The sequence below is a fragment of the Gymnoscopelus braueri genome (assembly GCF_963280865.1).
Source record: "Gymnoscopelus braueri genome assembly, chromosome: 1".
NCBI classification, from domain to species: Eukaryota; Metazoa; Chordata; class Actinopteri; order Myctophiformes; family Myctophidae; genus Gymnoscopelus; species Gymnoscopelus braueri.
The window spans coordinates 2,257,469-2,274,638 of record NC_137603.1 but is presented as its reverse complement, the minus strand read 5'-3'; the positions used below and the strand labels follow the sequence as shown (position 1 = coordinate 2,274,638).

Genomic DNA, 17,170 nt, shown 5'->3' with positions numbered 1-17,170 from the left:
GTGCGGCCTACCAGGAGGCTCTGGTAGGCCGTTACCAGCCATTCCTTTGGGTGATTCGTCACATTGAAATACAGCACAAACCCCATTCTAGCACCTGTCTCGGCGGCGTGCCTCGCTAATAATTAGACTTTCGGCCCCAATCTCCTGGAAGCGAACTTGAGCCACGAGAGGCACAGCAGAGCGAGCCTAGGCGAGCGAGTCGCTGTGCCGAACGTTGCGAAGATTCTGATCCTACAGATTCTGTCTAAACATCATGTAAACCGGTACACATTATCTCATATAGTCATGTGATCAAGACAGATCTGGCCGACTTTTCATATTGCATCCTGATTGGCTTAGATTGGCATCTAAGTTTTCATGTCTGTGCAATAACTTCATTAACATTAATTCCTCAACTTCTACAGATTCCACTCACTCTATAATGACCGAATTTCCAGCATTGCTGGACCACAATAAACTACCTGACCTGGCGGAGACCTGTGCTCCGAGAAGCACTTTTTCTAGTAGTAGTTTTCTTTCTATTTGGGTGTGATCCATTAATGACCCAATGTAATCCTCTCCCACATCTCTTCAGTGAACAATGGCCAGTTATCCAGAGTCCAGTTCTCCAGATCTAGCAGTGATTCCAGATCTAGCAGTGATTGATGGGAAGAGTCTGGCAACGAAGAGCTGGAAGCTGATTGGTGCAGGTGGATTTGGGCAAGTCTATAAAGCCAGACATCTTCAGTGGGGACGGGATGTGGCCGTTAAACAATTATGTCTTGATGACGGGTAAGTGCAAAAGTACAAACTGGCGATGATGCAGTATTTCAAATGTCTTACACTCCATGTGTTCTTGGAAACCTCTTGCACACACACACACACACACACAGGAAAAAATAGTAAAGTAAATCGTGTGTGAAAACCTCACTTGAATAGCAATAATGTAAGCTAATGTGCACTGAACAGCTAGCTTTTTAGCTAGGCGGAAAATTGATACCATAGTGCACTTGGTGATACAAGCGCGAAATTTGGCACAGATGACCTTCATATGACCCTAATTGATAATCAACCTCTGGCCACGCGGAATTCCTAAGATTTCAAGATGGCCACCACCAGTTTTCAAAGTGGCTGCAACTGGGCCAATGTGTTGGGCTATATCGCTTTGCTGGGGCTTATTTTAATGTAAGAGAATATGTTCTGGAGGTATATCTACCAAGTAAGATAAAAAATAACATTAGGTTCCAATATGGCGGCATATTTTCCAATATGGCTGCCGATAAATTGCAGAAATGTGCATTTGCTTATGGTTTATCCATATGAGCTTGTAGTACATGTATTTGTATTAATTACCATACACAGAATCCATTTATGGAACATATGAAAGTGATTTATTAGCTTGGTAAAGCTTAGTGCTTACTTTTTGTTTTGTTATTAAGTCATTATAAACACATTCTCATTTATAATGGTGGCTGGGCAAGTGACAGGCCAGTGTACTAGCAACTGCAACCACAGAGGGGTGTGCAGATAAGTCCAAACTTAAAGCATTTGCAGTGTCCAGAACATGCTTTTTTACATCCACACTTCTCTGATGTGGACATGAACTTCCTTTTTCTTCCCAATTTAGATGATTTAAACGTTATTGAGCATGATGTGTGATATTTGGCTTTGTTCCTCTCAAGTGTCAACTGAATTCCATCACCGTCATCGAGTCGCTTTGGGTTAAAAGGAATTGGCATGCAGTTCATTTTGTGGAACTGGGGAATATTGGTAGCCAATGTCACATAACCACTGCTAGTGGCATCAACTAACTTTTCACCCATGTTATGTTGGCACAAACAGCATGAATTCCAATCGGTAGTACTAGTTGTACTGTCTTCTGGGCCGAAGACGAGAGCATTTCTGTCGGTGTGTCCATTGCTATGGGTTAAGATGTCTACGGACCAAGAAGAACACAGAGCAAACACAGGGCTTAAATAGACAGGGATTAACAGGATACAGGTGAACTCGACAGACAATCAACACTGGGATAGGCTGGGGGACTAAGAGGACACAGGTGGAAACACTGACAATATCACAGGACTGGTAAGACAAGACAGGTAACAGTAACTAGGCTTCAAAACAGAGGCACTAATGACCAGAAAACATTACATTTCTGCAATTTATCGGCAGCCATATTGGAAAATATGCCGCCATTTTGGAACCTAATGTTATTTTTTATCTTACTTGGTAGGAATACCTCCAGAACACATTCTCTTATATAAAAATAAGCCCCAGCAAAGCGATATAGTCCAACACATTGGCCCAGTTGCAGCCATTTTGAAAACTGGTGGTGGCCATCTTGAAATCTTAGGAATTCTGCGTGGCCAGAGGTTGATTATCAATTAGGGTCATATGAAGGTCATATGTGCCAAATTTCGCGCTTGTATCACCAAGTGCACTATCGTGTATTGAAAACGGCATAATTCCGCCTAGCTATTTTACCACTTCTGAAATTTGGTATTATAATTTAATGATTAATGAAATATATTCATATATTCGAAGAGCTGGAAGCTGATTGGTGTGGGCGGCAGTGGCTCAGGGGTAGAGTGGCCGGGTAAAGTGAACTGGAAAACCGCAAGGTTCTCAGTTCGATCCCGGGCTGGGGCGCTCCCCCAGAGTTAGTGTGGAAGTGTCCTTGAGCGAGACACTGAACCCCTCACTGCTCCCGATGAGCATGGTTTCCTCCGCCATCGGTGTATGAATGTGTGTGTGAATGGGTTAATGGCACAATCAATGTAAAGGGCTTTGGATAAAAGCGCTATATAATGCACCATTTACCATATTCACCCATTCTTGAGAATTGGGACAAAAACTTTTATATTCTTCAATTAGGCCAGGAAAATATATTTTGAAAGATCAAAGGGTTGACTATTAAACCATGTAATGGGCCAACCTCCCACTGTTTAAAAAAAATCATTCACTTGTATTGAGATTATAATTATTGCGACCGGTAGAAGGTGAAACAGTGACATCTGCTGGGCCATTAATAGGAACAGCATTGTGTAAGAGAACCCGGAAGAGCTTCAATTCCATCGCCGGATACTGGGCCATTGATCGGTACACATTAGCTCTGGGGTCATGAGATCAAGATGTATCAAGATTTTTCAGATTCCATACCAATTGGCCATGACTGCCTTCCAAATTTCACGGGCCTGGTTAGGTAACCAGGTCTGGCGGGGGGCTCACTTTTGTAGTCAATATACACGTTTGATTTATAGCTTGTGTAATAGTTTGTGCATACATGAAGTGCAGTAACTGATGCACTCTTTTAGACCCATGCTGCTTTACGTTCCAGGCTGGTGTCTTATTTTGAAAGCATTAGTAAGCTCTGGTTATACTGTGGTCCCACTTATTAATCAGTGAGATTAATTTGTTGCATTTGGACTTTGGACTGTTGGGATTCCGCCTAGTATGAATAGATAAGAATAAAAAGAGTCCGTACACCATTTGCTGCTCCCAAATGTACGTTTGTTCAGGTTCTTCCTCATACCTGTTCCTCAGCCTGGTCGACTCGAAACGTTACCACTAGTAAACGTACATTTGGGAGCAGCAATCTGTGAGCAGACTTTTTATTCGTATCTATTGTTATTGTTTTTGGTCCAGCACCCAGCCTAGTAGGTTTGGGATGTGCGTGTCTTTTGGCTGTTTTTCAGCTTCTCTTTCAATTTTGCCAAATATGCTCACATTAAATACTTCTTATTTGTCTTGTTATTACTATCCTTCAGGTCCAGCTCAGATAAGTACTTGCTTCGTGAAGCTGAACTGATGCGACGGGCAGAGAGCCCCCATGTCATCCAGGTCCTGGGTGTCTTCAAGGGCAGTCTACCATCTGTCCCTGGCACACACGTTTGCCTGGTCATGGAATTGATGGAGAGAGGATCCCTCGCCTCCTTGCATGTCAGCTTTTCCCCCTTTATTGATTCACTGACATATTCAATGATCCAGTGATGTTGAACCATTTTCAATCTAATGAGCTGAAACTTGATATAAACGTATTCATAAAAGAAAACTACACATTACATCACCTTCTAAAATTCATAGAAAAAACAACAACTTGAACAAAGTATATCCAGTATTGGTATATGGACATAAGTACATAATATAAAACATACAGTATAAAGTACCTAAACTATATTCCGTATAGTTAGTGATGTATTTTGTATTTGACAAATCAAATGTAGGTGCACAAAAACAATGAGCTTCTCTTAGGTTTTTTGGTTTTGGACAGCCATGCGTTTCCAGAGACTGTTCTGCTTTCAACAGTTTGTCCGTTAGAAATTGCCTAATTGTTTACGCAAAATAAATTGTTTACTAATTGGTCAAACCCAACTATTTTTTTCTTATATTGTCATGGTTTTATTTAACTTGATTCTGCCAAAATGCTGTTGCTAAATTAGGTCAACATCAATTACATTACACCTCTCCCTCAGAAGCGTAGCGTCTATTGGGCCACTTGGGCCACGGCCACTCGGCCAAGCAATAGAGCTTTGGCCCATGCAGTCTAGCTACTGAAAGACATGGGCGAGAAAAAAAAAACATCAACATAACAACAACATTAGCAGCCCCTCACCCCTGTCCATACTATGGGAACGGCACATGCACATTTTCTGTTGTCGCCAACCACAGCAAGTCGCCTTTGTTTTCAAATTGCCCCCCATTTGCAAGAGATAAATTTCCAACTTTATAAAGTCGGAAATGTATGAGTTTATGAACTAGCAAATTACCGACATTATAAACTAGCAAAATTCGGAGGGAAAAAAAACTCAGAAAAGCGTATTTAAGGTGGCAAGTTCCTTTCACTGGAACATAGCCTCTACCATCACCGCTTCCACTTTGCAATGGGTCTAATCAAATGATACATTTCAATCGGATTTAGCAATAAGGAAGTAGACTACTCTTGAATTAAATGAATCAATAGAAGAAGGCTTTACTCAATGCGTAATGGTTAAGCGCTGTGTGGGTGTCCAGACTCAGAGGATTCCTGTGCGCCGGTAAGGCAAATTTATGCTCCGATCTACAAGCTCACAGCATGTGGCAGACCCGACACGTTGTGAGCTTATAGATCGGTTATTTTTGACATGCGATCCGCTGTACGTCAAAGTATAAATCGAGTTACGGGCAAATTCAATCAACATCATCTATGAATTAATCCACTGATTAGATTACTTATAGCCTATTGGCCTAAAAAGGAAGAAACCGTTCATGTCTGCATGTGCAAAAGACTTAAGTATAAACGAGTCAGAAAGTCTGTCTGTCTGTCTGTCTGGATAGATGGATATATCCATAGACCTTTATTGATTCGCTTCAGGAAGTTCAGGTGTCATAAATATTGATATTAATGTTGATATTCCACTGTTAAATATAGTCTATAGAGTGGTTGGAATCAGCACCATACCACGGAACGGATACTGCCAAAGCGCAACCTCCGTGAATAAACTAGCAAACTAACAACAAACATATAGCATAAGGATAATAGCTTTAAATGAGCCTTTATTTGAATTTGTGATTCTTAAACCTTTTTTGTTTTACCCCCTTCCTCACCAGAAAAAACTAAACCACCCTCCTCTACCCTGGTCCCTGGTCTTTCGAGTGGCTCACCAAGTGGCTCAGGGCATGAAGCACCTTCACGGGCTCACCCCTGATCCCATCATCCACAAGGACCTGAAGCCTGACAACGTCCTGCTGGACACAGACCTAAATGTCAAGGTGAGTCCCAGACAAATGTTCGGATGATTACCATGGGTCATTTAAAAAAAATGTGCTCTATAAATAAAATTGACTTGACTTGAAGCATGCCCATCCTCTGGGATCGTTCAAGCTCATATTAATTCAGTTATTGTTTTTGATTGATTGAATACTTTAATAGTCCGAAATGTAAACAGCATGAGTACAGTCAGACATTTAGGCTAAAAGCATAACACATAAAAGTCCAGGGGACTCGTTTCCATTGTGGTCTGTATTCAATTCATAAACATTGCATTAAAATAACACAATAATACATGTCATCAACAATACAAAACACTATTATGTACAAAGGAGAAAAGGGAAAAATATCGGGAGTGAATGACACCTCCTTTCTATGGGAAAAAATGCGTTTACCTCGCCTTGTTTTCTCCTGATAGATGGATGTTCAGGTCTGTTTTGAAAGAAGCCAGTAATATTTTTTTTTTAATGGATGGTAAATGGTACTTCTATTTATTTGCATATGAAATGGTTAAAAGTGTGTTCAACTAGAATGGGGAGAATGGTTACAAAACATATCAAATCAAAATTACAAATCAAATAAGGAAGGGAAAGGAACAGCGGTCCATACAGGTTCCACATGGACCAACAACCAACGACATAGTTCACAATATGCACATAGCACAAAGCACACAGCATGTAATATATACCTGGCTCCAGCGTCTATGTCGCACCCACGCTTTTAATTACATCGACAATTTTAATTTGTTTTGGGGCCGCTCATCCTTTTATTGTAGAGATGGGCTTCACCCTAATGAATTAGGTAGCAAGGTGTTAGCGGCCAACATTGCCGCTAGCCTCCGCTACCGAGTCATTGATATGACCTCCATACTGTCACCATACAGCCCGGGCGCGTCCGCCACTAAATGACGTCCCTCCGGTCCCAGCTCCCAGCACTACATCTCCACCTCATCACTTAGCCAACTCCCTATCGGGCTCGGACCGAACTCCTCAGGACCCCTGCTCACAATGGCTTTGCAACCGACACCTGTCACTCCATCATTTATTTCTTCCCTCATCTGCCCCAGACAGCCACTGTCACTCCCTAAGCATCCCCGAGGCATTGAGCTCTCCCACCTCCGCCCGATAAGACGTGCAAAAATTAAATCCAGCATGGAAGTTAACCTTCGTATGGCCATTTTTAATACTAGATCTATTCATCATAAAGAGATTTTATTGAAAGATTTTATTACTGATCATGATCTGGACTTTTTATTCCTCACTGAAACCTGGGTGCAAGCTGGTGACTCCACATCCTTTTCTCATCTCCTCCCCCCCGACCGGTCATTTTTCAGCTCCCCCCGGACCACTAGCACTGGGGGGGGGCTTGCCTCCGTTTTTAAATCTCACTATCAATGTAAGCTGTTGCCCGCAATTATTTATCCGAGTTTTGAGCTGCAGACTTTTGAGCTGTCACTGTCCTCCCCTGTGCTCTGCGCGCTGGTTTATCGCCCCCCCAAAAGTAACAAGGATTTCAACCATGACTTTGCTGATTTCTTGTCCGAGGTCATGGTCAAGTACGACCATGTCCTAATCAGCGGAGATCTCAACGTCCATGTTTGCTGCCAGTCCAAACCCCTTGCTAAGGACTTTTTAAATCTTATTGACTCTTTTAACCTCACCCAGTCCATCACAAGTCCAACACATGAAAAGGGTCACATTCTGGACCTTGTTCTTTCATATGGGTTGTCTATAAATGTCACCGATATTTGTCCTCCTCCCTGTCCCTCTGACCATTTCCCGATTTTATTCACCTCTACAATCCCTTGCTCACTGATAAATCCTGGTAATTCTGTGCGCCTCATACGCTCCATTAACCCATTAACTGCCTCACTTTTTTCTCGTATGTTCTGTGATCCCCACACTGCTGCCATGGGTGAAAACTATTCCCTCAATGTTGAGGCTCTCTCCTCAAACCTTGACCAAATTTGCACCCATATCCTGGATACTATTGCCCCTTTTAGACCACAGCGCACCAAGGCACTCACAGAGCCCTGGCTCAATGACTCCACTAGAGCACTTAGACACCTATGCTGGCGGGCAGAGCGATCTTGGAAAAGAGATAAACTCCAAATCCACTATGAGATCCTACGCGACAGTCAAATCAATTATCAGCGTGCTGTCAGAACTGCCAAATCCTCTTTTATGTCCAATCTTGTTTTAAAAAACAGCCACAAACCCCAGGTGCTTTTTAATATTTTTAATCCCCGGGATGCTTCTCCTTTAGTTCCATCCCTCTCACTTTGCCAAAAAGTTTTTTATTGAAAAAATCACTGTTCTTAGGTCTGCTCATATATTTGTTGCCCCAGATCCTGTATCTTCACCATTCCCTGCTGCTGTTTTTGGCCAGTTTCAGCCAATATCCCTTTCCTCACTCACTGAAGTTGCCACCCGTCTCCGATCTACAAACTGTCCTACGGATTGCATCCCCTCCCGCCTTCTCAAGGAGGTTTTCTGCTCCATAGGCCCAAGTGTACTAACACTCATCAATACAAGCCTTACCTCAGGATGCATCCCGGCTGCCTTTAAACACGCGGTGGTGCACCCCTTAATTAAAAAGAAAAACCTTGATCCAACTAATCTTGCCAATTTTAGACCTATTTCCCTCTTACCGTTCCTGTCCAAGGTTTTAGAGAAAGTTGTTTATGCTCAACTCCAATCATTTTTAACCGCTAACGGCCTCCACGATAAATTCCAATCAGGTTTTAAACCGAGCCATAGCACTGAAACCGCCCTTTTAAGAGTTTTTAATGATCTGATTTTAACAGTTGACTCCGGTAGCCCTGCTATTCTGGTCATGCTCGACCTCTCTGCGGCTTTTGACACCGTCGACCACAGGCTCCTTCTCTCACGCCTCGAGCATCATGTAGGCATTACGGGCACTGCCCTAGCCTGGTTCACCTCATACCTGTCAGAAAGAAGCTTTTCTGTCCAGTTAGGTGACTTTAGATCATCTGCAGCACCTCTCTCATCTGGAGTCCCCCAGGGCTCCATTTTAGGTCCTATCCTGTTTTTATTATATATGCTACCTCTAGGCCCCATTCTCTCTAAACACAACATCTCATTCCACTGTTATGCTGATGACGTACAAATTTACATGCCACTCTCAGTCAAAAATTGCAACCAACCACTCCAACCATTGCTCGACTGTTTACAAGACATAAAAATCTGGATGGCCACAAATGTCCTTCACTTAAACGATAGCAAAACAGAAGTTATCATCTTTGGCAATACCACTTCCTCCGCCTCCTTTTCCCTTGGTACCCTCTCCCCCAACATCCGCCCCTCTGTAAAAAACCTTGGCATCATTTTTGATAGTTCTTTTAAATTTGATAAACAAATTGGTTCCGTCATCAAATCCAGCTTTTTCCAACTTCGTTTAATTGCCAAGGTGAAAGCATTTCTCCCAGCCAAACACCTTGAGATGCTCATCCACGCCTTTATTTCATCTAGGCTGGACTATTGCAATGCACTTTATTCTGGTATTGATCAATCACTGCTCAGGCGCCTGCAGCTAGTTCAAAATGCTGCTGCGCGCCTTCTCACAGGCACCAAAAAACGTGACCATATCTCCCCAGTCCTGGCCTCACTCCACTGGCTCCCTGTCAAATTTAGAATTGATTTAAAAATTTTAATAACTGCTTTTAAATCCCTCAATGGGATGGCCCCATCTTATTTAACAGAGCTTGTTGAACACAACCCACCTAGAGCCCTAAGGTCAACTCACCTCTCTTTAATGACTCCCACAGTAACTGCCAAACTGAGAACCAGGGGTGACCGTGCTTTCGCCGTGGCTGCCCCCAGGCTCTGGAACGATCTACCCCTTTTCATTAGATCCGCCCAGACCATTGTGGTTTTTAAGTCCCTACTCAAGACTTACTTTTTTGACCTGGCTTTTAACCAAAATTAAGCCTTAAACTTTGATTTGTGTTTGTAATTGCTCATGACTTAATTGTACTTGTTGTTCTTGTTTTGTTGACCTGTACAGCACTTTGGTCGGCGACAGTCGTTTTTAAATGTGCTATATAAATAAAGTTTGATTTGATTTGATTTGATATATTATGTACCAACACAATGTAATGCACTATACCATCTACAAAATGTCACAGGTAGTATAACACTAGGCAAACCAATAAAAGGAGGACCTTACCAGAGACGCTACGTGGACGTTACTTCCCTGAGACGCTACGGGGACGTTACTTCCCTGAGACGCTACAGGGACGTTACTTCCCTGAGACGCTACAGGGGCGTTACTTCCCTGAGACGCTACGGGGACGCTACTTCCCTGAGACGCTACGGGGACGTTACTTCCCTGAGACGCTACGGGGACGATACTTCCCTGAGACGCTACGGGGACGTTACTTCCCTGAGACGCTACGGGGACGTTACTTCCCTGAGACGCTACGGGGACGTTACTTCCCTGAGACGCTACGGGGACGTTACTTCCCTGAGACGCTACGGGGACGTTACTTCCCTGAGACGCTACGGGGACGTTACTTCCCTGAGACGCTACGGGGACGCTACTTCCCTGAGACGCTACGGGGACGATACTTCCCTGAGACACTACGGGGACGATACTTCCCTGATCGCCGTCCTCACGGAGATCGTCTCATTACACACACGGGGGTCTCGGGAGTCTCGGAAAGAAACAAATAAATCCGGTCGCAGTAATCAGTTGCATAGTTGTGGTCAGTTGAATGAGGCTTGTTTTTGCCGTAAAGCAAGAGGAATGGAGATATAACCATTTTCCCACAGGAAATAAACAGGAAGTAAATGAGCCAGGTCTGTCATCATCTGAAAACAAAAATCTCGTCATTCTCGTCGGTGGCAGGGAAAGAGTTAAGTTTATACACAGGCAAACTCCTCTCAATGGTCACACACAGCAGAACAACAAGCCCCCTGTCTCCACCTTTAGCTGTTATAGTAATGACATCATACATGCAGTTTAGACACAATGTGACACAGAATCACTCGTTTCTTTGCTCACCTTTGCACATAATACTCACTTTGTCCAGTTTAAATGCCTACACGTTACTGAAGAGGCCACACCCCAAACAATACAGGACAGGCAACATCCACGACAATTAGCACTAGAAATGGCACAGACCTTTTACCAGGTCAGCAGCTGCACCCAAACATCCCCCTCTCACCACACACTACCAGTGTGGGTGAGGACCCACAGATTGGCCATCTGCTACCTGCTTGTTCAGAAAGGCCTTAAATACCTGTGTCACTTATGACATCACTTTATCTCTTCCTCCCTCTAGGGGCCAAACATAACCTCCGTTTTGTGTGAGCATGGTAAACAAACCAATGAAATGACTGATCTGTGTATGGTAGGGCATTCACGAATACTGCCTAAAAGTATTCAAAAAGCAGAATATTTGTGGGTGATATATCATATTATTTTAATCCAATATAAACAAGCATTTCTCATTAAAACAAGCCTTGCAAGCCTTGAAAACAACCAGCGGGTAAAGGGTTAACTAATGTAGGCGGGACAAAAGGCGGGGTTGATGATATAACATCATCGATTGTCTGTGAGAGGCTGTTAAATGGCAGCTGTGTATTCTGATTGGACTAAACCCTGAGCAGTCTTTCCGGGCAGGCATGAATCATAGCAGACATACAACTTCACAATGTCTTGCGGATGGACGCGTTGTGAGCTTGTAGATCTGCTATTTTTGATGCACAAAACAGTCCTATGACGGAGCATGGGCACATAACTGCTGCCGTTGGTTGAAGTGAAAAGTAAAACACTTTTTTTTATTTAACATGGAATAACTCATAAAATGATAGTTCAAGCCTATCCTATCTACGTTCAATAACAACCACAGTTATCCCTCGGGTCCCATTTAATGGACCCGTGCTACCCTCTAATGCATACTAACGCGTACTATATCATCATTCACTCTTGCTCTCTCTCTCCTAACCCTCTCTCTATTCCTCCTTCCACTTCTCTGCATGTCTCTCTTCCTCCGTCTCTGTTCCCTTTATTTTCTCTCCATTCTCCTCTCTTTTCATCCAGATCACTGACTTTGGCCTTTCCAAGTTTGTCGACTGTTCGACGTCTGCTGGTATCAAGGGGGCGGGAACGACAAGCTACATGCCTCCAGAGGCCTTAATCTCCTTGTCATACAAAGCCACCCCCACCTTTGATGTCTACAGGTATTCATCATTCCCTGTGGGATTGTCTGTGTCGATCTAATTATATCCTCAACTAAATCGACTCAGCTGTCTGTTGCTGCAAAGCCCTGTGAATGTCCAACATAAATCATGAACTGCTCATTACGTGTAGTGGATAGGCTTCATACCATTCAAGTAGAAAGTTCATGTTTTCATGTAGTCATGTTGATCTTTCTTGTTTCATTACATTTGTTTTAGTTTTGTTTAACAGAAAGTAGATACATGAAGCTACTGCAGGGACGTGCTGGCCACTGGGAAATTTGGGACAATTCCCGAACGGCCGCTCCATTCCAGGCCGACCAGGCCGGCCAATTTTTATATATATATATATATATATATATATATATATATATATATATATATATATATATATATATATATATATATTAAAAAATAAGTAAATTTAACTCATGTAATTGGCCCACTGGCTTGTCTCTCATCTCAAATGGCCAATCCTTGAGAGTAGCACCGGCCCACATTACCTCCAGTATTTTATCATTATTGTACATTGTATATTTTTATTATAAATAATAACATTGTTTATTTTTATTACCGCTCATCGGTTAGTATTTGGGACCTCACCGCGCGGCCGGACACAAAAATAAATCCGGCACGCAGCCTTTGGACACTTTATCTAGTTGCTATTTTTATGTTTTTGTTTGTGTTCTCAATTGGCAAATTAAACATGAATGCTATGTAAGGTAATTGCTGACGTTGCTCTCTTTTTATTTTAGCTATGGGATGCTTCTGTGTTCCATTGTGAAGGGGAAAGAACCATATGGCAAGTGATTTTCTCTCTCCTTAATTTTTTCTTGCTTTTTTGTCTTTCCAGTTCTCTCTCCATCAATCTCTCATTCCTTCAAATCACACATAGCCTCTGACTCACATATGGCACTCTTTGGCTTAATGTCAATTCAACAATAGCAATAATTAGAAACACATTGTTTGACAAGTACCTATTCTCCTTACTAAGGACTCTCTTCAATTCATCCATCCCCTCCCATCATCTATCCTCCACTCTGTTCTCTCAGATACCAGCCCCAGCCTCATAGAGTTTCTGGTCCCGAGGGGACAAAGGCCGTCCCTGGTGGAGGTTGACCCAGAGCAGGCCCCGGGGCTGGAGGACCTGGTAAAGCTCACGGAGAGGTGCTGGCACCAAGAACCAGATAAAAGACCTCTGTTTCCAGGTGAGAAGGCTGCCATGCAACAACCATCACTTGGATGGAAAGTTGAATAGTTTTAGACCTCCAAACTGCAGAGATAGGCTTGCTGACACTGGTGAACTGATCACCAACGGGAGAACAATGAAATGCCACTGAACACAATAGAATATAAGAGAATATAATGGAGTAGAAAAGTTGGAACAGCAGTTCCTTGAGAAAACTGTGCGGGCTCACTGAAAGCAAATATGCTTAGTAGAAATAGCATTTGAGAAGAATGTATGCTATAGAAGCAGCAATGAACTTGAAAGTTGGAAAACAAATCACACTCATTGTGTGTCTTTGATGAGTTTATTTATTTCATTGAGCATATATGAACGAGAGGAACAATGTTTAATCCCTGTCCATTCATTTCAATTGGCTGCTTACCAGCGCCACTTCAAGCAAATAATTGTGCAAATATTAATTAAAGGTTAACTATAGGTAACTTTGAGCCAAAAACATTTTTTAAAGAAAAAAAAGATGGGTATGGGTACACTGTCATGCCGGGTCGGAAGTTGTAGGGAAGCGTTGAAAGTATTTCAAGTAGTTTCAAGTAGTTTTAAACGGCATGCCACAAGCCAGATGTGCCAGATTACATCCTCTCTGTTCTAAGATGGCAGAATAGAAGAGAGTGGTGGAGTAGAACAGCTTTATAGTCATGGTTCTAGGAATCAACTCATAAACTCATGAACTCATAAACAAACATAAAACAAACATGGGTAAATTATCCTTCTACAGCACTGCCACCCGGGTGTGGAATAGTCTAACCCCATCCCTCAAAAAATGCAGTTCGCTGGGTTCATTTAAAATAGCCCTGAAAATTCACCTTTCAGGAGGCCAAAGGGAGAAGTAGTAGGCTACCATTTCTCCCTTAGACAGACGACCCCCCCCCCCCCCCTTTCTTCGACTCTCCCCCCCCCCCCCTTTTTTTGTTTCTTTTCCCAACTCTGTAAATATAGTGGGGTTTTTTTGTCTGTATTTTGTGTGACAATATTAAACTGTTGGTGCTACTTCATACAGTATGTATATACTATATGTATGTGTATAGTATATACTGTATGTCTATGAATTGAATACCAAGGACCGCAAGGACTTTTTTGGAGGGACCTTTTAGACAAAGTGTTTTAAGTGTACTTGTGCGGTTATTTACATTCTGCATAATAACATATCCATTCAATCAATCAATCAATCAATCAATATTCAATCAATCAATCAAAATGCAGTCTGTCTGACCAGCTGAATCTACTGTTTCCAGAATGCACTGCTGTGACAGGAGCCCTCTATGAGAAGCACGAGCCGGGGATTAAGGATGCCGTCCACCAAGTGATAACAGAGCTGGTAATGAATACATGCAGCACTCACTTTCTCACTTTAAAATGATACCGTCCTACAAGTGCTAAAGGTGCTGGTAATGATGAGGGTAATGATAACAAATGCTTTTATGTCTTTGTTTTCTTTTAGTTTCCTCCCTCTCTCCAGGACCAACAGGAATCAGGTATGTGCTTATTTTCAATGATCGTCTTTGTAAATCAAGGTTCAAGGTTCATTTTATTTGTCATTTACATGCTTGCACATGAAACGAAAATCGTACTCAGGACCAAGAGTGTCCAATAAAATAACTATCAATACATAAAGAATAAGCATAAAATCCTAAAGTGCAGTGAATTCAAACTGAGCAGCATATTAAGAAAGGTAGCATCCAGCATTTATCAAAACGAGATAACCTGGCTGCATGACATATAATGTATAACAGCAGAGCAAGGAAGAACAGCCAAAGTGCATTTATTGGGGCTTAGAGTTCATCAGTCTAACAGCCCCTGAGTAGAAGCTGCATTTAAGCCTTTCAGTTCTAGCTTTGATGGACCGCAGCCTCTTGCCCGAGCGGTCAAACAGTTTATGGGCCGGGTGAGTGGGGTCCTCCATAATGCAGGCCGCACTGCTCCTGCACCTGCTGACGTAGATGTCCTCAATGGAAGGAACACTGCTGTGGGTGATCTTCTGGGTGGTTCTCACCACCCTCTGCAGCACCTTCTTGTCAGCAGCAGAGCAGTTCCCATACCAGGTGGTGATGGAGAATGTGAGTGTACTCTCCACCACAAACCTGTAGAAAGCCTCCAGCACTGAGGTATTGAGACCAGCCTGCCTCAGCCTCCTGAGGGGCCTTCATTAAGATGTTAGAGGTGTTAGTGGTCTACTTCTTTAAGATTTTAGACGGGTTAGAGGTCCACTTCTTTAAGATGTTACAGTGTTAGAGGTCCACTTCTTTAAGATGTTACAGTGTTAGAGGTCCACTTCTTTAAGATGTTACAGTGTTAGTGGTCCACTTCTTTAAGATGTTACAGTGTTAGAGGTCCACTTCTTTAAAGTTTTAGACGGGTTAGAGGTCCACTTCTTTAAGTGTTAGTGGTCCACTTCAAGTCCTCGGATATGTGAACGCCAAGGTACTACCAGGATGTCCCTTCTAATTGAAGTTTTCTTGTCCCCCAGAAGCATGAATCACATACAGTTATGCTGTATTTATATCTATGATTTTTGTATGCTTCAAGTATTTTCTTTGCTTACATTTCATTGCTTTTTGTTATATTTCATATTTTCAGAGAGTGTTCAACAGGATGCTGTTGACAATTGGACTTCAGATGAAACGGATGCACGACCAGGTGAGCCTTTTTTGTCCTTGTTAAAATGCAATGCTTGATGTAACTTGTATGTCCACTTGCCAAACAAGAACTTGAAAAATGGGATAAACACCAAATTGAGATGGAACGCTGGATTCTGCAAGTCCATTCTCTGCATCCAAATGAAAACACAAAACAACGCATGCAGAGCAGAATTAGGATGATATACCTTATTATTAGTGTGGTTGCCACACAAGACATTATGTGAAATTGACACATTGGGAATCGTGTGCTTGCATTTTGCAAAGTGATATGTTTTAGAGTTTAATTCAAAACCCACACATTGCTTCTGGGCAACCACACTTGCAATTACCCTAAAGTGCATCTTCCTAGTTGTTGTTGTTATTATTATTATTATTATTATTATTACATTTATTATTATTATTATTATTATTATTATTATTATTATTATTATTATTACCCTTATTATTATCATTATATATTTTTTACAATATAGACAGTCACACATAATATATGCTGTATTATAGCTATAATGTCCCAACAGAGAATCTATTCCCTCCTGAAGAAGGCTTAGTTATTTTCCATGTTATGGATAATAAGGAATACTATAAGGAAGGAGGGTCATAAGGACGGTGTCTAATAGTTTATACATCTATATGAAAACATAGTAACCAAAACAAATATTTCTTTCAGCATATAATAGTTACAACGAAATTGAGCTAACAATATAGTTTTGCATTACAGTATTACATAAGACGGTGGGCTTTACCATCATTATTGACACTTCAGTGATGCTTAGGGAACTCAGAACTACAAGCACCTCATTCCTGACCAACAATGACAGTATAAAGCAGATCCTCTCTTGTAATATTGCTTAATTAAACAACATTAAAGTCCAGTTGCCAGTTCTCATTCAATGTAATCTGAAAAGCATGTTATGGTTATGATTTCAACCAACTGTATCTGTCCTTCTTTTTCCCTTCTCTCTTGTTTTTCAATCAGTCATGGAACTCATAGATGACATCTTGCCCAGAGCAAAGTCCTTTGGCTCTCCCTGTGAGAATGCTGTCACAACCCGGCCCGTCTATGTATGTGTAGCCCTCCCATTCGCCTGGCTTATTCACATTTACTAATGTAAAACCTGAGAGGAACTATAGTAGGACCAAAATGTTAGCTTGTGAGCCCCCACCCTGAATACACTCAGGGAACTAGCTATTCAACACATTGAATAGCTGTGACAAATTTAAACCATCATTAATATCCACAGTCAAAGACCACCTGTACTCAGCACTTTAACTATAGAGTGTGTATTTTATTCACCACAACCAAACTCTCATAGTTAAACAAACATTCAACCCAAAAATATCACAAAGAAAATAATAA

The 17,170-nt window shown here is 41.9% G+C and overlaps 1 protein-coding gene across 1 annotated transcript; it reads left to right on the top strand.

Annotated features, from left to right (window-relative positions):
* Window positions 1-580: 580 nt before the first annotated feature.
* LOC308082103 (receptor-interacting serine/threonine-protein kinase 4-like) lies at window positions 581-16,920 on the top strand (the record flags this gene model as incomplete). Its single annotated transcript, XM_080423719.1, has 10 exons — window positions 581-771; window positions 3,747-3,918; window positions 5,566-5,727; window positions 11,792-11,931; window positions 12,684-12,730; window positions 12,981-13,136; window positions 14,407-14,489; window positions 14,631-14,646; window positions 15,749-15,808; window positions 16,790-16,920. The coding sequence occupies 10 exons, from the start codon at window positions 581-583 to the stop codon at window positions 16,918-16,920; spliced, it is 1,158 nt and encodes a 385-aa protein (XP_080279845.1).
* Between the last annotated feature and the right edge of the window lie 250 nt (window positions 16,921-17,170).